Here is a 20,781-nt window from a genome sequence, read left to right on the forward strand (position 1 = left end):
TTTTTTTTTTTTTTTTTTTTTTTTTTTTGAGGCAGAGTCTCACTCTGTCGCCCAGGCTGGAGTGCAGTAGCGCAATCTCGGCTCACTGCAAACTCTGCATCCTGGGTTCATGCTATTCTCCTGCCTCAGCCTCCCGAGTAGCTGGGACTACAGGCGCCCGCCACCACGCCAGGCTAATTTTTTGTATTTTTAGTAGAGACGGGGTTTCACTGTGTTAGCCAGGATGGTCTCGATCTCCTGACCTCGTGATCCGCCTGCCTCGGCCTCCCAAAGTGCTGGGATTACAGGCGTGAGCCACCGCGCCCGGCAAAACTCTTCTGATTAATACCTTTGCTCAAATATATGCTACCTAATAGCTATTAAATATTTTATTTGCCTGTTTTTCTTTGATAATAAAGTGGAAACTATAGCCTTTGAAGTGAACAACAGAGATAATACCAGGACAGCCAGCAAACTGGGGAGAGGGAAGGTGGTAATTTTATCCTTTAAATTGTTCTCTCCTAGAATTTTATTTATTTATTTTTTTGAAACAGAGTCTTGCTCTGTCGCCCAGGCTACAGACCAGCGTAGAGCAGTGGCGTGATCTTGGCTCACTGCAGCCCTCGCCTCCCAGGTTCAAGCGATTCTCCTGCCTCAGCCTCCTGGGTCACTAGGATCACAGGCGTATGCCACTACGCCCAGATAATTTTTGTATTTTTAGTAGAGAGGGTTTCCCCATGTTGGCCAGGCTGGCCTTGAACTCCTGGCCTCAAGCGATCCTCCTGCCTCGGCCTCCCAAAGTTCTGAGATTACAGACGTGAGCCACTGCCCAGCCTCTCTCCTAGAATTTTGGAGTATTCTTACTTGACATAAAGAAGGGAACAAGAGCCAGGCGTGGTGACTCATGCCTGTAATGCCAGCAATTTGGGAGGCCAAGACAGGTGGATCACCTGATATTAGGAGTTCCAGACCAGCTTGTCGCAACCCTGTCTCTACAAAAATTACAAAAATTAGTGGGGTGTGGTGGTGTGCTCGTGTAATCCCAGGTACTAGGGAGGCTGAGTCAAGAGAATCACTTGAACTCAGGAGGCGGAGGTTGCAGTGAGCTTAGATTGCACTACTGCACTCCAGCCAGGACAACAGAGCAAGACTCCGTCTCAGAAAAAAGAAAAGGGAACAAGAAAACCAAAGTTAATCAGTTTATTTTTCCCTATTCTTTTTGTTTGCTGGGTTTCCTTGATCAAGGACAAAAGTATACTTCAAGAATATACTCTTTCCTGATGGCCAGGTAGAGAGGGAATCTTTGTTTTTCTGAGCTCCAGACCCAGCCCAGAGAGACTGAATGAAACACCACCGATGGTGTTTCCTAGAGGAAACCCTAAGAAGCCCGTTTCCCCTATTGCACCTCACTTCTCTGCCCTTTCCCATCTAAATAGAGTGTTTAATTTTCACGTTTATCCTATTTTGTTCATATCTCTTATAAACTTCTATTCTGTTACTGTTTTCTATTTGAAGTGAACTTTTTTCCCTCAACTGCTCCATCTTGTTAAACTGTCTCCATTTTTCTTTATCTTCTTGTGAAATTTCAGTCTGTTTATTTGTAATGGTTGTATTCAGTATGTATTAATTTACAAATATCTAATTCCTGGAAAGTCTCTCTGTTGGAATCTGAGGAAGACATTGGCAAAAAGAGAGGAAGGTAGGTCTGTTGTAGGGAGTTCAGCATATTCTTATTATTTACCTTGTATACTTAATTGAGCAATATGGAAATAATCCAGAATAAGCTATCCGAAAAGATTAGAGATGTTGGTTGGGGGTGGGCAAAGGGGAGGTGAGCAAAGGAAGTTGGCGGGAGGGAATGGAAAGAGGGTTTTTTGTTCTTGTTTGTTTGTTTTTAGGATATTTAATTAGAGTATATTAACCCTTTTTTTTTTTTTTGAGATGGAGTTTCGCTCTTTTGCCCAGGCTGGAGTGCAGAGGCGGGATCTCACCTCTCTGCAACCTCCACCTCCCGGGTTGAAGTGATTCACCAGCCTTAGCCTCCCAAGTAGCTGGGACTACAAGTGCGTGCCACAACATCTGGCTAATTTTTGTATTTTTAGTAGAGACGGGGTTTCACCATGTTGGCCAGGCTGGTCTTGAACTCCTGACCTCAGGTGATCCGCCCACCTCAACCTCCCAAAGTGCTGGGATTATAGGTGTGAGCCACCATGCCAGCTATTTTTGTATTTTTAGTAGAGACGGGGTTTCACCATGTTAGCCAGGCTGGTCTCAAACTTCTGACCTCAGGCGACCCTCACTGCAACCTTTGCCTCCTGGGTTCAAGCGATTCGCCTGTCTCAGCCTCCCTAGTAGCTGGGATTACAGGTACGTGCCAACATGCCTAGCTAATTTTTGTATTTTTAGTAGACACGAGGTTTCACCATGTTGGCCAGGCTGGTCTTTAACTCCTGACCGCAAGTGATCTGCCCATTTTGGCCTCCCAAAGTACTGGGATTATAGGCGTGAGCCACCGTGCCTAGTCTGAAATATGTTCATTTTAACCCAGCAAAATTCATTGCTTTTTCAAGATCGATAGGACCAGATTTGGAAATAGAATTAGTAGGTGGCTATCTACTAAAAATTTCAGGTGCCTCTTGGCCATGGGTAGCTTATTCAGGAAACCCAAGTCTTTTAAGGAAGGACTTGGATTTTTTTCATAATTTCAAAGAACGTTTTTGTGCCAGGGGATACATATTTGAGGTCTGAGAACCATGAAACTTGTTTTGTAGGACTAGAAGCAAAAGTTGACTAGAGGGAAATGTAGAGTTATTTTAATTTAACCCCCTCATTTTCCAAATTGGGAAACTGAGGTAAAGATGTTGCATAAAGGCTATATGTTACCTATATATATATATATATTTTTTTTTTTTTTTTTTGAGATGGAGTCTTGCTTTGTCCCTCGGGCTGGAGTGCAGTGGCATGATCTCAGCTCACTGCGACCTCCATCTCCCGGGTTCAAGTGATTCTGCTGCCTCAGCCTCCCGAGTAGCTGGGATTACAGGCACACACCACCACGCCTGGCTACTTTTTGTATTTTTAGTGGAGACAGGATTTCACCATGTTGGCCAGGCTGGTCTCGAACTCCTGACCTTGTAATCCACCTGCCTCAGCCTCCCAAAGTGCTGGGTTGATTACAGTCATGAGGCACTGTGCCCGGCCATGAAGATTAATCTTAATATGTTGCTCATTCTTTTTTTTTGAGACAGAGTTGCACTCTTGTTGCCCAATCTGGAGTGCAGTGGTGCGATCTTGGCTCACTGCATCCTCCTCCTCCTCCTGAGTTCAAGTGATTCTCCTGCCTCCCTAGTAGCTGGGATTATAGGCACGCGCCACCATGCCTGGCTAATTTTTGTATTTTTAATAGAGATGGGGTTTCTCCATGTTGGGTCAGGCTCTTCTTGAACTCCTGACTTCAGGTGATCCACCCGCTTCAGCCTCCCAAAGTGCTGGGATTACAGGTATGAGCCACTGTGCCTGACCGGCTCATTCTTTGATACACTGCTTTTAGTTGGCTATTAGCTGAGGTGACCCCAGGACTGGTAGATCAAATTGCTTTCAAGCTTTTGTTTCTAGGCGCATCCTTGCACTTCTGACTCTTTCCTAGAGGAGGCTTAGGAAAAATTTACACCAGCTAAGAAACAGAATTTAGCTTTTCTCTGAGATGTGTCTTGGTTTTCTTCTTCTTCTTCTTTTTTTTTTTTTTTTTTTGAGATGGAGTCTCACTGTGTCGCCTAGGCTGGAGTGCAGTGGTGCAGTCTTGGCTGACTGCAAGCTCCACCTCCTGCTTTCAAGAGATTCCCCTGCCTCAGCCTCCTGAGTATCTGGGATTACGGGCACATACCACTATGCCCGGCTAATTTTTGTATTTTTAGTAGAGACGGAGTTTCACCATGTTAGCCTGGATGGTCTCGATCTCCTGACCTCGTGATCCGCCCGCCTTGGCCTCCCAGAGTGCTGAGATTACAGGTGTGAGCCACCACGCCCGGCTGACTTGGTTTTAATTGGCTTGATCCAGTCATTATTGAGGATGTTGTGATGGTACACTTTTTTTTTTTTAAACACACTTCCTTAGAGCTATGTGTTCAGCAGTACTTCTCAGGAGGCAGGTTGACATTTCGAGAGTATTTTCAATTGAAGAATAATTTGTGTCTCCCACCTGCAGGCGTATAGAGTGTCTTTCAGTATTGCAAGTTAACTAGGACCAGAGAGATTGCCTCAGATAGTCCAGCAAATGACTGGGTAGATTTTATTTTTGTTCTATTATGTTGTAAGGGGTTTTGCTTTCTTTTCCCCCAGGCCAACACAGAGTCTTGCTCTGTTGCCCAGGCTGGAGTGCAGTGGCATGATCCCATCTCACTGCAGCCTCTGCCTCCTGGGTTCAAGTAATTCTGCCTCAGCCTTTCTAGTAGCTGGGATTACAGGCACGCACCACCATGCCTGGCTAATTTTTTTTTTTTTTTTTTGAGATGGAGTTTTGCTCTTGTTGCCCAGGCTGGAGTGCAATGGCATGATCTCAGCTCACCGCAACCTCTGCCTCCCAGGTTCAAGTGATTCTCCTGCCTCAGCCTCCTGAATAGCTGGGATTACAGGTATGCGCCACCATGCCTGGCTAATTTTGTATTTTTGGTAGGGACGGGGTTTCTCCATGTTGGTCAGTCTGGTCTCGAACTCCTGACCTCAGGTGATCCGCCCACCTCAGCCTCCCAAAGTGCTGGGATTACAGGCGTGAACCACCATGCCCAGCCTGTATTTTTAGTAGAGACAAGGTTTCACCATGTTGGCCAGGCTGGTCTTGAACTCCTAACCTTGTGATCTGCCTGCCTTCCAAAGTGCTGGAGTTACAGGCGTGAGCCACCGCAACTGGCCTGCATTTTTTTTTCTTTCTTTTTTCTGAGATGGAGTCTCGCTCTGTTGCCCAGGCTGATTGATGTGCAGTGGCGCAATCTCAGCTCACTGCAATCTCTGCACCCTGAATTCAAGAGATTCTTGTGCCTCTGCCTCCCAAGTAGCTGGGATTATGGGCATCTGCCACCATGTCTGGCTAGTTTTTGTATTTTTAGTAGAGATGGGGTTTTGCCATGTTAGCCAGGTCGGTCTTGAACTCCTGACCTCAGGTGATCTGCCTGCTTCCACCTCCCAAAGTGCTGGGATTACAGGTGTGAGCCACTGCGTCCGGCCCCTCTCCCGCTTTTTTTTTTTCTCGAGACTGGATCTCACTCTGTCACCCAGGGTGGTGTACAATGGCATGATGATAGCTCACTATAGCCTCAAACTCCTAGCTCAAGTGATCCTCCCACCTCAGCTTACTCAGGATTACAGGCATGGGCCACCACACTGCTATTTTTTTTTTTTTTCTTTAAGTGGAGATAGTCTCACCATATTGCCCAGTCTGATCTCAAACTCCTGGCCTAAAGCGATCCTCCTGCCTCAGCCTCCCAAAGTGCTGGAATTACAGGCATGAGTCACCCTGCTTGGTGTGGCTCTCCATCTTTATCAACCAAGAGTTCACTGAGAGTTAGCATTTTAATTCCAAAAAAGCTGCTTATCTCTTTGTGCTCTCTGTAGGAATTATTGACATACATATCTATTTTTTGAGATGGAGTCTTGCTCTGTTGCCCAGGCTGGAGTGTAGTGGCACGATCTGGGCTCACTACATACCTCCCGTCTCCTGGGTTCAAGTGATTTTCCTGCCTCAGCCTTCCAAATAGTCAGGATTACAGGCATGCGCCACCATGCCCGGCTAATTTTTTTGTAGTTTAGTAGAGATGGGTTTCGCCATGTTGACTAAGCTGGTTTCGAACTCCTGACCTCAGATGATCTATCCGCCTCCGCCTCCCAAAGTGCTGGGATTACAGTCGTGAGCCACTGTGCCTGGCCTTATTGACATATTTATGTAGTAGTGTTGGTAGGTAATTAAATTGGACCTTAGGGATTGTTTCCCTATGACCTGTTTGGGCAACACTCCAGTTGTCTGAGGAATGCATATCCGGCTAGCCTCTAGCGTCCCCAAATTATATGTGTATTTCAAACATTAAAGTCAGTCACACACTGCTTGTTGGTTTCTCATCAGTAGATGATGTCATTGCATCTCTGACAGAAATGCTTCTGCTCTGAAAGTGCAGGGAGAGGCTGTGCTATTAAGGCCAACTCTGTTTTGTTTCACACACTAGGGTGAGGGGAACTCATTTCAGAACTATTTGGCTGAGCACAGTGGTTTACATCTGTAGTCCCAGCACTTTGGGGGGCTGAGGCAGGCAGATTGCTTGAGCTCAGGAGTGTGAAACCAGCCTGGGTAACACAGTAAAACCCTGTCTCTACAAAAAATATAAAAATTAGCCGGGCATGGTGGTGTGTGCCTGTAGTCCCAGCTACTCTGGAGTCTGAGGGGAGAATCACTTGAACCTGAGAAGTTGAGGCTGCAGTAAGCTGTGTTCCTGCCACTGCCCTCAAGCTTGGGTGACAGAGTGAGACTTTGTCTCAAGACCAAAAAAACCCAAAAAAACTTAAAAAGATATTTGGTTGGCCGGGCCCAGTGTCTCACGCCTGTAATCCCAGCACTTTGGGAGGCCGAGGCGGGCACATCATGAGGTCAGGAGATCGAGACTATCCTGGCTAACATGGTGAAACCCCATCTCCGCCGGGTGTGGGTGGTGGCAGGCGCCTGTAGTCCCAGCTACTCCCAGCTACTCGGGAGGCCAAGGCGCGAGATTGGTGTGAACCTGGGAGGAGGAGCTTGTAGTGAGCCGAGATCGCCTCAGTGCACTACAGCCTGGGCGACAGAGCAAGACTCTGTCTCAATAAAGAAAAAAAGAAAAAAAAGGCTGGGCGCGGTGTAATCCCAGCACTTTGGGAGGACGTGGCCGGCAGATCATGAGGTCGGGAGATCGAGACCATCCTGCTAACATGGTGAAACCCCGTCTCTACTAGAAATAAAAATATAAAAAAAAATTAGCCAGGCGTGGTGGCGGGCACCTGTAGTCTCAGCTACTTGGGAGGCTGAGGCGGGGGAATGGCGTGAACCTGGGAGGCGGAGGGTGCAGTGAGCCAAGATCACGCCACTGCACTCCAGCCTGGGCGACAGAGCGAGACTCCATCTCCAAAAAAAAAAAAAAAGAAAAAAAGAGATAACGTGAACAAAATATCTTTTTCTGCCCCCACACGTGGCTAAGTTTTTGTGTTTTTAGTAGAGACGGGGTTTCACCGTGTTAGCCAGGATGGTCTTGATCTCCTGACTTTGTAATCTGCCTGCCTCGGCCTCCCGAAGTGCTGGGATGACAGGCGTGAGCCACTGGGCCCAGCTGACTTTGCCTTTTTTTTTTCCTTTTGAGACAGAGTCTGGCTCTGTGGCCCAGGTTGGAGTGCAGTGGTGGATCTCAGCTCACTGCAAGCTCCGCCTCCCAGGTTCATGCCATTCTCCTGCCTTAACCTCCAGAGTAGCTGGGTCTATAGACGCCCGCCACCATGCCCAGCTATTTTTTTGTTTTTAGTAGAGACGGGGTCTCACCATGTTAGCCAGGATAGTCTCGATCTCTTGACCTCGTGATCCACCCGCTTCAGCCTCCCAAAGTGCTGGGATTACAGGTGTGAGCCACCGTGCCCGGCCTGCCCTTTTTAAAAAAATAAAATTTGTATTTTTTTGTGGTAGTGCTCCTTGTGGAGCAGGGCTACCTTATAGGCAGTGTGTCCAGAGTAGCCTGGACATTGTATTTAGCAGAAATTGACTGGGTCGTTTTCACTTTGGCTTTTGACTTGACTGGTTCTGCTGTTCTGGAATTATTTTAGTAACATTAATGATTTCCTAGCTTATTTTCATAATTTAGAAGCTAGTTCTTTAATATTTTTGAAGTCTTGGCATCCAGGAGATATGCTGAAATTGGGAATCCCTGTTTTATAGGAGACTGTTGATTTTTGAGGGATATGGTTCCCTTTTTAAGAGAGAATCTCTTATATGTGCTGATACAGGTATGTTTCAGGTTATATAGGCATCTGAAAGTAATATGTAGTTGAGAAAGAGGGTATGAGAACATAAGACTTATTTTTAGCTTAGAATCGTCAGCAACATTTCTGGCATTTTCTTTTCATATTTTTTTTGTTCCTTTACAGTAGCATAACATGATTGTAATGAGCTTGAGTTAATGTGTGTGTTGGGAGTGTGGTGGTTTGTATGTGTGGGACTGTTGAGTAGTGGTTTACTGGGAAAAATGGGTTATTAAGCAAAGAAAATGATAGTAAAGCCATTCCTTTTCTTTAATTGTTAAATTATGTAATACACACATTAAAATATTTGTGTAGTTTATATAGGTAAGGAAAAATATAAATTTAAAGTTATAAAATAAGCCTATTTCCACTATCAGGAAATGGTCATCTTTTAACATGTTGGTATGTAATCTTGTGCACCTTTTCTATGTGTATAAATACATGTGAATTTGTAGATAAATGTTTTATAAAAACTTGTATTATGCTATATAATTTTTTTCCACTCTATATTGACATCCATAAATATACGTAAAAATAATGGTTATATAGTGTTCCATTTTATGACGGCACCATGATGTATATTATGTTCCTTATTGTTCATTTAGATTCTTTGAAATAATGGGATCTGTGTAATTCTAGTTATATACACTGCTCTAATCCTTGTATATCCTTGTAATGTATATCCTTGTATATACATCTTTGTTGGCTTCACTGATTACTTAGGATAACTTAGTACTTCTTGGTCAGATTGTCCATAATGATTTTTAAGGCTTTTTGCTTTGTTTTGTTTTTTTTTTTTTGAGACAGAGTTTCGCTATGTCGCCCAGACTGGAGTACAGTGATCCCATCTCGGCTCACTGCAGTCTCTGCCACTCAGGATCAAACGATTCTCGTGCCTCAGCATCCCTGGTAGCTGGGATTGCAGGCGCTTGTCACCAGGCCCAGCTAATTTTTATATTTTTAGTAGAGATGGGGTTTTGCCACGTTGGTCAGGCTGGTCTTGAACTCCTGACCTCAAGTGATCCACCTGCCTCAGCCTCCCAAAATGCTGGGATTACAGGCGTGAGCCACCGCACTCTGCCGACTTTTTGCAAGTTAGTACCAAATTGCCCTCAAGGAGCGGAAGACCCTCAAACAAAATCTACCTTGTGACTCTCGCCCAGGCTGGAGCGGAATGGTGTGATCTCAGCTCACTGCAACCTCTGCCTCCTGGGCTCAAGCAATCGTCCCACCTCAGCCTTCTGAGTAGCGCCACCACACCTGGCTAAATTTTTGTGTTTTTAGTGGAGACCAGTTTTGCCATGTGGTCTCGAACTCCTGGCCTCAAGTGATCTGCCTGATTTAGCCTCCCAAAGTGCTGGGATTACAGACATGAACCACCATGCCCAGCCTGTGCACTCTTTTTCTTTTTCTTTTTTTTTTTTTTTTTCCTGAGACGGAGTTTTGCTCTTGTTGCCCAGGCTGGAGTGCAATGGCGCGATCTCGGCTCACTGTAACCTCTGCCTCCCAGGTTCAAGTGATTCTCCTGCCTCAGCCTCCTGAGAAGCTGGGATTACAGGTGCTTGCCACCGTGCCCGGCTAATTTTTGTATTTTTAGTAGAGACGGGTTTTCACCATGTTGGCCAGGAGGCTGGTCTTGTGAACTCTTGACCTAAGGTGATCTCCTCACCTCCCAAAGTGCTGGGATTACAGGTGTGAGCCACTGCGCCTGGCATTCTTTTTTAAAAGGTAAGAGTCTGGCTGCAGAGGAACCTTATACCTGAAATGTTTTGCTGTCTGAATTCACTCCAGAGTGAAATGACTTGAAGTACAAGTTTTGTGACTACTAGAATTTTTGTGTCAGAGGCTTCTCCTTCTGCCATTTTTTGAACATTTTCCTAGAATTACAAAAAAATCATTCCACATTTCACAGTATGTTGCTAGGAATCTGACCAGGTCCAGTTCATAATTTTAAACTTTAGAGTTTTAAAAACATGTATGCTTATGCTGTAAGCAAATGGAACCCCAGGAGTAAGTGATAACTTTCTGTTTTTCCTCATTAGGTTTCAACTTTCTGTGCTGTGGGGTCAGCCATAAGAGAGGTAGATTTGATGTGTATCTGTGCTAAAGAAGCATGAGCTCCTTACAGTAACTAGCAGCCAACTCCTCTTCCCAATAACATTTGCAGACTTCTTGGAGTGGTAGTTCATGGTCTTCTAAGAAGGCTGTGGATGCCTTACAAGCATTATTTGACTCTAGCTCCCATATCTCACTGCCCTCTCCAAAAAAGATGTTATCCTAACCTGGAAGTATCTTTTCTCAGAATTTTTCAGTATATTATGAATCAGTGACTACCTTTTCTCTCCCTTGAAATTTTCCTGTAACTTCATGTTCATTTCCTTTTGTTTCGGTAAACCTGTCTCAACTCTTTTCCTTTTCTCTTTCTGTTGTACCTCTCATTTCCCCTGACCCTTCCTGTCCTGTAGATGGTATTTCATAATTCACAGTGATAATAATTGCTAGCATTTATAGACATTTATTGTAGATTAAGTAGAGCATTTATTATAGATTAAGCCTATATGTAACTTGTTTAATTCTCATAACAACCTTAGGAGGTACATGTTGTTTCTTCCACATTTTATAGATAAGGTAGCCAGTCTGCTCTAGAGAAATTTTAACCAACCTACCCAAGGTTACCTACTTAGTAAATGTTTTTTTGGTTTTTTTTGAGACAACATTTTGCTCCATCACCCGGGCTAGAGTGCAGTGCTGTGATCTCAGCTTACTGCGACTTCCGCCTCCTGGGTTCAAGCAATTCTTGTGCCTTAGCTTCCAGAGTAGCTGTGACTACAGGTGAGTGCCACCACGCCCAGCTAAGTTTTGTATTTTTGGTAGAGACGGGATTTCTCCATGTTGGCCAGGCTGGTCTTGAGCTCTTGGCCTCAAGTGACTCACCCACTAGGCCTCCCAAAGTGCTGGGATTACAGGCTTGAGCCATTGTGCGCAGCTGTAAATGTTAAATCTAGTATTCAAACCTAGCAAACCTAGGTGTTCTGATTTCTTTTTGTTTCTTCTTCTTCTTCTTCTTTTTTTTTTTGGTTTTCCCTGGGATATAGATTTTCAGGTGTTCTGATTTCAGAGGCTGCATTCCTACCCACTGTGCTGCTGCTCCCCTCACTAATTTGAAAGTCTGTGTGTGAACTAACTTTACTTAAAACCGGGTTAAATATTTGTTGTTACTGTCTGAACCAAGAGTCCTTGGGTTGAAGGAGAGGGTAGTACAGAAGGGAACTTCTCCTTCTGACTTTAGCCTTCCTAAATCAACAAAATTCTGAGCTCCTTTGTATACAGTAGGTGGAATTATTGTTCATTCTTTCAGAAGCATTTTGATTTTATTAATGTATTAATTTATTTATGTATTTTGAGACAGGGTCTTGTTCTGTCACCCAAGCTGGAGTGCAGTGGCACAATCATAGCTCACTGCAGCCTTGACCTCCCAGGCCCAGGCCATCTTCCCACCTCAACCTCGCAAATAGCTGGGGCTACAGATGTGTACCACCATGTCCAGCTAATTATCTTTTCTTTCTCTTTTTCTTCTCTTTTTTTTTTTTTTTGAGATGGAGTCTTGCCCAGGCTGGAGTGCAGTGTTATGATCTTAGCTCACTGCAACCTCCACCTCCTGGGTTCAAGCGATTCTCCTGCCCCAGACGTGCAAGTAGCTGGGATTACAGACACATGCCACCACGTCTGGCTAATTTTTGTATTTCTTTATAGAGATGAGGTTTCAGCATGTTGGCCAGGCTGGTCTTGAATTCTCTTTTTTTTTTTTTTTTTTTTTTTTTTTTGAGACAGAGTCTCGCTTAGTCGCCCAGGCTGGAGTGCAGTGGCGCGATCTCGGCTCACTGCAAGCTCCGCCTCCCGGGTTCACGCCATTCTCCTGCCTCAGCCTGCCGAGTAGCTGGGACTACAGGCGCCCGCCGCCTCGCCCGGCTAATTTTTTGCATTTTTAGTAGAGACGGGGTTTCACCGTGTTAGCCAGGATGGTCTCGATCTCCTGACCTCGTGATCCGCCCGCCTCGGCCTCCCAAAGTGCTGGGATTACAGGCGTGAGCCACCGCGCCCGGCCTGGTCTTGAATTCTTGGCCTCAGGTGATCCACTGCCCACTTTGGCCTCCCCAAGTGGTGGGATTACAGGTGTGAGCCACTGCGCCTGGCAGTGTTAAAATTGTTAATGTCTTGTTACAAAGACAAAAAGGTATTTTCTATGCTAGTGAGAACCTTAACATCTATAAAACTGTGAAACTGCACTTTCAAGTATCAGACTTGAAAGTTTCTGCTCCTCTAGAATACTGGCATTGCCTAATTCAGAACAAAGGTAATCTCACTGAAAGAAAGGTACTTTCATATTCTTTTTACAAATGATGTTGATGAGTGGTGCTAGAGGAACAGTGTTGTTAATTTCCTTGAGAGGACCTGAAGGAGGACAACTATACCCTTAATCCTATCAGTGAAAATGAAACATTTCCTTGTCTCAGGGAAAAGGAGGGGGTACCTTGAGGGAAGAATATATGTGTTCATGTTGTCCATTAGCAAATCTGAGATTTAGTTAGTTTGTTAGAGCATTCTAGTTCCATTGGTGCTTTATTGTTCCAGCTGCTTTCTAGGTGGCCAGGAAATTAAAAACCAAAGATGAGGCCGGGCTCAGTAGCTCACACCTGTAATCCCAGCACTTTGGGAGGTCAAGGTGGGTGGATCACAAGGTCAAGAGATCTAGATCATCCTGGCCAACATGGTGAAATCCCGTCTCGACTGAAAATACAAAAATTAGCTGGGCGTGGTGGTGCGCACCTGTAGTCCCAGCTACTTGTAAGGCTGAGGCAGGAGAATCGCTTGAACCTGGGAGGTGGAGGTCGCAGTGAGCCGAGATCGTGCTGCTGCACTCCAGCCTGGCACCAGAATGAGACTCTAACTCAAAAAAAAAAAAAAGCCAAAGATGATTCAGAAGAAAGTTTTGAATTAGGGATCATGAATGTGGGTTCTAGTTTTGGCTCTTATCACTGCCTATGCTTTGATTTTGAGCCCATTCCTTAACCTCTTCCTCTGTGTTCTTATAATAAAAGGGATTAGGCTAAAAGTTAGACTAACAATCTCTTTCTGAATGATTTTGTTCTAATATAAGTGGTTATTGACTTGTAATAAGTGGTTTTAGCTTGAAAATTGGAAAGTAGGCTAGGCACAATGGCTCACGCCTGCAATCCCAGCACTTTGGGAGGCTGAGGTGGGCAGATCACTTGAGGTCAGGAGTTCGAGACCAGGCTGGCCAACATGGCAAAACCCTGTCTCTACTAAAAATACAAAAATTAGCCGGGTGTGGTGGGGCACACCTGTAATCCCAGCTACTTGGGAGGCCAAGACAGGAGAATCACTTGAGCCCAGGAGGCAGAGGTTTCAGTGAGCTGAGATCACACCAGTGCACTCCAGCCTGGATGATAGAGCAAGACTCTCATCTCAAAAAAAAAAAAAAAAAAAAAAGAAGGGCTGAGTGCAGTGGCTCACGCCTGTAATCCCAGCACTTTGGGAGGCTGAGGCGGGTGGATCACTTGCATTCAGGAGTTCGAGACCAGCCTGACCGACATGGTGAAACGCCATCTCTACAAAAAATACCAAAAAAATTAGCCGGGCATTGTGGTACATGACTGTAATCCCAGCTACTCGGGAGGCTGAGGCAGGAGAATCTCTTGAATCTGGGAGGTGGAGGTTGTGGTGAGCCGAGATTGCACCATTGCACTCCAGTCTGGGCGACAAGAGCGAAACTCCATCTTAAAAAAAAAAAAGAAACAAAATTGGAAAGTAGGCTTTGTGTCGTGGCTCATGCTTCTAATCCCAGTATTTTGGGAGGCCGAGGTGGGAGGATCGCTTGAGCCCAGGCATTCAAGACCAGCTTGGGCAACATAGCTGAACCCTGTCTTTTTTTTTTTTTTTGAGACGGAGTCTTGCTCTGTCGCCCAGGCTGGAGTGCAGTGGCCGGATCTCAGCTCACTGCAAGCTCCACCTCCCAGGTTCACGCCATTCTCCTGCCTCAGCCTCCCAAGTAGCTGGGACTACAGGCACCCGCCACCTCGCCTGGCTAGTTTTTTTGTATTTTTTAGTAGAGACGGGGTTTCACCGTGTTAGCCAGGATGGTCTCGATCTCCTGACCTCACGATCCGCCCGTCTCAGCCTCCCAAAGTGCTGGGATTACAGGCTTGAGCCACCGTGCCCGGCCTGAACCCTGTCTTTACATATTCTTTCCTTTTTTTTTTTATTTTTCCCCGAGATGGGGTCTCCCTATGTTGCCCAGGCTGGTCTCAAAACCCTGGGCTCAATTAATCCGCCCATCTTGGCCTCCCAAAGTACTGGGATTATAGATGTGAGCCACTGTGCTCAATGCCTGTCTCTGTTTTTATTTATTTTTTTTTTTGAGACAGAATGTCACTCTGTTGCCCAGGCTGGAGTGCAGTCGCGCAATCTCTGCTCATTGCGATCTCCGCCTCCCAGGTTCAAGCGATTCTCCTGCCTCAGCCTCCTGAGTAACTAGAATTACAGGTGGGTGTCATCACGCCCGGCTACTTTTTTGTATTTTTAGTAGAGACGGGGTTTCACCTTGCTAGCTAGGATGATCTCGATCTCCTGACCCTGTGATCTGCCTGCCTTGGCCTTCCCAAATGCTGAGATTACAGGTATGAGCCACCATGCCTGGCTTGCCTGTCTCTATTTAAAAAAAGTCAGCTCTGGCTGGGCACAGTGGGTCAAGCCTGTAATCCCAGCACTTTGGGAGGCCGAGACGGGCGGATCACGAGGTCAGGAGATCGAGACCATCCTGGCTAACACGGTGAAACCCCGTCTCTACTAAAAAATACGAAAAACTAGCTGGGCGAGGTGGTGGGCGCCTGTAGTCCCAGCTACTCGGGAGGCTGAGGCAGGAGAATGGCGTGAACCCGGGAGGCGGAGCTTGCAGTGAGCTGAGATCCGGCCACTACACTTTAGCCTGGGTGACAGAGCGAGACTCCGTCTCAAAAAAAAAAAAAAAGTCAGCTCAGATTAAGAAGTTTGATTATCCAGACTTGTTTTATTTTCTTCTGTGGTATTTTTTTCCTTTACTTACATTGTACAATCATCAGATGCACGTGAAGTAGAGAGAATAGTATAATGAGCTTCCATGTACTTATCACCTAGCTTTTTTTTTTTTTTTTTTTTTAAGACAGGGTTTTGCTCTTTCGCCCAGGAGTGTGATGGTGTGGTGTGATCTCGGCTTACTGCAGCCTCCGTTCCCTGGGTTCAAGCGATTCTCCTGCCTCAGCCTCCAAGTATTTGGGATTATAGGCGCCCGCCACCTTGCCCAGCCAATTTTCTTGTGTTTTTAGTAGAGATGGGGTTGCACCATGTTGGCGATTCTGGTCTTGAGCTCCTGACCTCAGGTGATCCACCTGCCTTGGCCTTCCAAAGTGCTGGGATTACAGACGTGGGCCAGTGTGCCTGGCCTATCACCTAACTTTGATAGCAGCATTTTGCCAATCTTCTTGCATCTATACTTCATTTTTCTACCTCTACCTTCCTGGAATATTTTAAAGCAAGCCCAGTCCTCATGGGATTTCTTTCCTAAATACTTCAGAACGTATTAATACACTTAAGGAATCTTTTAGAGGTGAGGATGGGAGAGTATAATATAACTACAATAGTAGTGTCACATCTATAAAATTAATATTTAATTTTTCTTCTCAAAACTTTTTTCTCAGAAATGTCTTTTTATGGTTTATTTTTTTCTAATCAGCACTCAAACAGGTTTCGCACATTATATTTGGTTATTTCGCTCTGAAATCCTTAATTAAAATAGTTTCCAAACCCTGTAGTATTTTTTGAGGGACAAATGAGATATATTTGTAAGTTTCCAAAGTGTTTATACAAACATAAGTTGTTCGGTCATAGGAGAGAAATAACGTTTCTAAAAATATATCAGCATTGCAGTTTAGTGTTAATAGTCAGCATTAAAGAGAAATGAGAGAATGTGGAGATGCCTGAGTGATGGAGAAAAAAGCAGGAATAATTTGGCATTGAACCGAGGCTGAGATATATTAAAATTGAGCCAGTGTGGAGAAGCTGGCCTAGGACCTTCTCTGTAGCATTTGTAGCCAAGCTATCAGCATTTATAGCCAAGCTATCACCTATATACCCTCTCTTGGATAATAGGTTCTCCTCTCTTATCGTACATGCCACACTTCCAAGTGTGGACTGATGATAATAAAGACATTCAAATAATGCCCTTTGAGAGTTTTGCCTTAGATGGGGGGCTGCAGGTGTCAAGATTCTCAGATAAAATATTTTCTTCTAGGGAAGAATAAACTTATAATGCTGTCTCCCTACCCAAAATGATAATGATATATATAAATCATGGGTATGGATTCCAAAATGATAATGTATACCTACAGTATTTTTCACAAGGACACTAGAAAACATTTTCTGTTGAACAGTATTCTGGTTTTATCCATAGGGATGAATCTCATTCTCTTTAAAAATTGTCTGGCTAACAGCCAGGTGCAGTGGTGCAGGCTGATAGTCCCAGCAACTCAGGAGGCTGAGGTGGGAGGATCACTTGAATCCAGGAGTTTGAGACCAGCCTGGGCAACATAGTGAGACCTCATATCTCCAAAAAAGAATAATAGCAAAAAAAGCAAAATCAGCTGGGCATGGTGGTATACGCCTGTAGTCCCCACTACTCAGGTGGCTGAGGTGGGAGCATCACTTGAGCCTGGAAGGTAGGGGCTGCAGTGAGCAGAGAGATTGCACCACTCTACTCCAGCCAGGGTGACATTGTGAGACCATGTCTCAAAGGAAAAAAAAAATTAATGTGTGTGTGTGTGTGTGTGTGTGTGTGTATTTTTTTTTTTTCCTTTTTTTGGATTTAAAATAGGTATGATATTTTTCTCTTCTGTTCCTTGGTAGGTTGGATCTCTGATGTATGCCACAGGGGCAAAACTTTAGGCAAGGAAGAGAGTAGTAGGTCTTGTGTCCTGATTCTGCTCCTCTCTTTGTCACTTGGTCTGAGTATTATTACTTAGACTCTTAATAGCATCATCATTCTGCGTACTCTTGGAATTAGTCCCAGTTTTGCAGTCGCAGATAGCTAAGCAGTTGGCATCAAAATTCCATGGAGCAACATCTTCTTATCTTTATTCTAGGTACTTTGCAAGAGTGTAGCAGCCCTAGAGCTACATGTTTGTGTGATAAAACTAGGAAAGGTAGCAAAGTAGAACTTTTTAGGGAGTAAGAAAGCTTCAGAGCCACTCTACATTGAAATTACTTCTCTGCTTTTTTTCCCTTGTTTAACTTTATTCAGTGACTTTTTGCATACAGAGGAGCTTACTTTCTGGGTGGTAACTACGAGACTAGAAGCAGATGCTGGCTATTGGTTCTCCCTGGTGTCTTTTAAACCCTTTCCTCTGGGTTAAAAGAGGGGAGGATAGGCCAGGCGCTGACCAAAGAGTCTAGAATCAGCATTTTTATTCTCAACTGAAAGCATGCAGAGTACCTCATTGAGAATCAGATTCCATGGTTGCTAGTGTGTACAAGCATGTGGGTATGTTGGGGGATGGGACAGCTGAGGGTTTTGGCAGGAACCGTGTTCTTTGAGATGATGATTAGAATTTCACGAAGGTCTACGTAAATTGGAAATTAAACCTTGCTGTGAGCCTAACTTTGCTCTTGTGGGCACGGTGGCTCACGCCTGTAATCCCAGCACTTTGGGAGGCCAAGGCAGGTCGATCACGAGGTCAGGAGTTCAAGACCAGCCTGGCCAAGTTGGTGAAACCCTATCTCTTCTAAAAAATGCAAAAATTGGCCATGCGCAGTGACTCACACCTGTAATCCCAACACTTTGGGAGGTCGAGGCGGGTGGACCACCTGAGGTGAAGAGTTCGAGACCAGCCTGGCCAACGTGGTGAAACCCCATCTCTGCTAAAAATATAAAAATCAGCCAGGCGTGTGGTGGGCGCCTGTAATCCCAGCTACTCGTGAGGTTGAAGCAGGAGAATTGCTTGAACCCGGGAGAAGGAGGTTGCAGTGAGCCAAGATTGCACCATTGCACTCCAGCCTGGGTGACGAGCAAAACTCCGTCTCAAAAAGAAAAAAAAAGGCTGGGTGTGGTGGCTCACGCCTGTAATCCCAGCACTTTGGGAGGCTGAGGCAGGTGGATCACGAGGTCGGCAGATCGAGACCATCCTGGCTAACACGGTGAAACCCCGTCTCTACTAAAAATACAAAAAATTAGCCAGACGTGATGGCACACGCCTGTAATCCCAGCTACTCAGGAGGTTGAGGCAGGAGAATCGCTTGAACCCAGGAGGTGGAGTTCACAGTGAGCCGAGATCGTGCCATTGCACTCCAACCTGGGCGACAGAGCGAGACTCTGTCTCAAACAAACAAAAAAAAAATGGGCGGCAGAGCAAGACTCCATCTAAAAAATAAAAATAAAAAAAAAGGGGCAGGTGCGGTGGCTCATGCTTGTAATCCTAGCACTTTGGGAGGCTGAGGTGGATGGATCACTTGAGGTCAGAAGTTTGAGACCAGCCCGGCCAACATAGTGAAACCCCACCTCCACTAAAAACACAAAAATTAGCTGGATGTGGTGGGAGGCACCTGTAATCCCAGCTACTCGGGAGGCCGAGGCAGGAGAATCACTTGCAGTGAGCTGAGGTCATGCCACTACACTCCAGCTTGGGAAAAAAAGAAAAAAAAAGTGATGTTTCCCAGAGGAAATATGAATATTTGAGTAAGAAAGGGGGCTAGAATAAAAATGGAATATGCACAAGGCCTATGTGAGTATGGAGAAGGAGAGAGGGACATATAAAATTGCTATCCAAAAGGATCTGGTATCACTGAGCAAGAGGCAGGAGTTTACACTCATGTTTAGTTTGACTCAAACTCTGATGCCTTCAGTGTGCTTGATAGAGATGTGAATGTGTGATACACTCTTATGATTGTGTGTGTGTGTGTTTTTTTTTTTTTCCTCCTAGCAGCATCTGGAATCAAGAGACCTGTGGCACCTGAGGTGAGTTTCATATTGATACAATGGTTACTAAAACTTTAATTCTGGGATAGAAGGAACCTGTTTATGACATTTTTATTTTTTATCTACTTAGGTCTTGGAAGCTAAACAGGATTCTTACATCTCATTGGTAGGCTAGAAATTATGCAGCTCAACTTTTATTGTAGTTTATTTTAAATATTAACAATATCTCACATTTATTGAGCATTTTAAATGTACCAAATGCAACGTGTACCAAAAAGTAAATACGGTACCTAAGTGCCCTTTAAGATATTCTTATTTAATCCTGCAAACAACTACAGTGAGGCAAATACTGTTATCTGTTTCACAGATGAAGAAAGTGAGGATTACATAGTTATTAAATGGGATTAGTAAAGCTGGGATTCAAACCCAGGCAGTCTGACACTAAAGCTCACTTTCTTAGTTTTGCTGTTATGGCCTCCTGATTACATACCTTCAATGAATATGAAGAACTTCTTTGAGCTATGCAGAAACTATTAGTTTCCCAAGTTTCTGTTTTTTGTCCAGAATATCGTCAGTTTGCTCAACTTTCTTCCCATGGAGTATTTCCTAACCCTCTTCTCACTTCTTGCCTCTCCCCTGGGTTTTGTGAAATGGGCCTCAGAATGCAGGCCTTTTTGACCTGGGACTTGAAGCTTTCTCTCAGAACATCTTCCAGCATCTGTCAGGTGATATACTGAGAGTTTTCTGGTACTAAGGGCCTTGGCTGAAGGAATAGAAGTTGAATATCAGGTCTTAAGATTGGGACATCCAGCCAGTCACGGTAGCTCATGCTTGTAATCCTAACACTTTGGGAGGCTGACGTGGGAGGATTGCTTGAGGCCAGGAGATCGAGACAGGCCTTTGCAACATAGTGAGACCCGGGTTCTACAAAAATTAAAACGTTAGCCAGGTGCACACCGTAGTCCCAGCTACTTGGGATTGCTTGAGCCCAGGAGGTTGAGGCTGCAGTGAGCCATTATCACACCACTGCCCTCTAGCCTGGGTGACAGAGACAAGACCCTGTCTCAAAAAAACCCTGTGACATCCTGTTTCCACTGGTCTCTCAGCCTTCTGGCTTATTAACAATGCGTATTGATATCATGAAGAGTAATTTCATGTCTGTTGCTCTGGCATCTTGGCTCTTAGGGATAACGTTCTAGCTTTCTAGACTGCTGTACTGGTTTACTCCGTCTCTTCTTTCTTGCCTTTTTTTTTTTTGAGATGGAGTCTTGCTCTGTTGTCCAGTGTGGAGTACAGTGGCTGGGCTTGATCTTGGCTCACTGTGTCCTTCGCCTCCCAGGTTCAGGCAATTCTCCTGCCTCAGCCTCCTAAGCAGCTGGGATTACAGGTGCACGCCACCATGCTCGCCTAATTTTTGTATTTTTAGTAGAGACAGGGTTTCACCCTGTTGACCAGGCTGGTTTTGAACTCCTGACCTCAGGTGATCCCACCTGCCTTGGCCTCCCAATGTGCTGGGATCACAGGTGTGAGCCACTGCACCTGGCCTCTTTTCTTTTCTTTTTTTTGTTGAGACAGAGTCGAACCCTGTTGCCCAGGCTGGAGTGCAGTGGTATGATCTTGGCTCACTGCAACCTCTGCCTCCTGGATTCAAGTGATTCTCCCGCCTCAGCCTCCTGAGTAGCTGGGATTACAGACGCATGCCACCACATCAGGCAGATTTTTTGTATTTTAGTTGGAGATGGAGATTCACCATGTTACCC

At 45.0% G+C, this 20,781-nt stretch overlaps 1 protein-coding gene across 6 annotated transcripts in view; it reads left to right on the forward strand.

The window, feature by feature from the left end:
- PIP5K1A (phosphatidylinositol-4-phosphate 5-kinase type 1 alpha) overlaps positions 1–20,781 on the forward strand; it is a 52,388-nt gene that overhangs the window by 7,292 nt on the left and 24,315 nt on the right. For 2 of the 6 annotated variants that reach the window (XM_025354853.1, XM_025354838.1), the window contains exon 2: positions 19,026–19,060. In XM_025354853.1, the coding sequence (XP_025210638.1) occupies positions 19,026–19,060 (35 nt within the window). Of the gene's footprint in view, positions 1–19,025; positions 19,061–19,151; positions 19,188–20,781 lie in introns of all 6 variants that reach the window. The other 4 variants (XM_025354859.1, XM_025354845.1, XM_025354831.1 and 1 more) reach the window with 3 other exon arrangements.

Source organism: Theropithecus gelada, chromosome 1, assembly GCF_003255815.1.
Source record: "Theropithecus gelada isolate Dixy chromosome 1, Tgel_1.0, whole genome shotgun sequence".
In the NCBI taxonomy this organism is placed as follows: domain Eukaryota; kingdom Metazoa; phylum Chordata; class Mammalia; order Primates; family Cercopithecidae; genus Theropithecus; species Theropithecus gelada.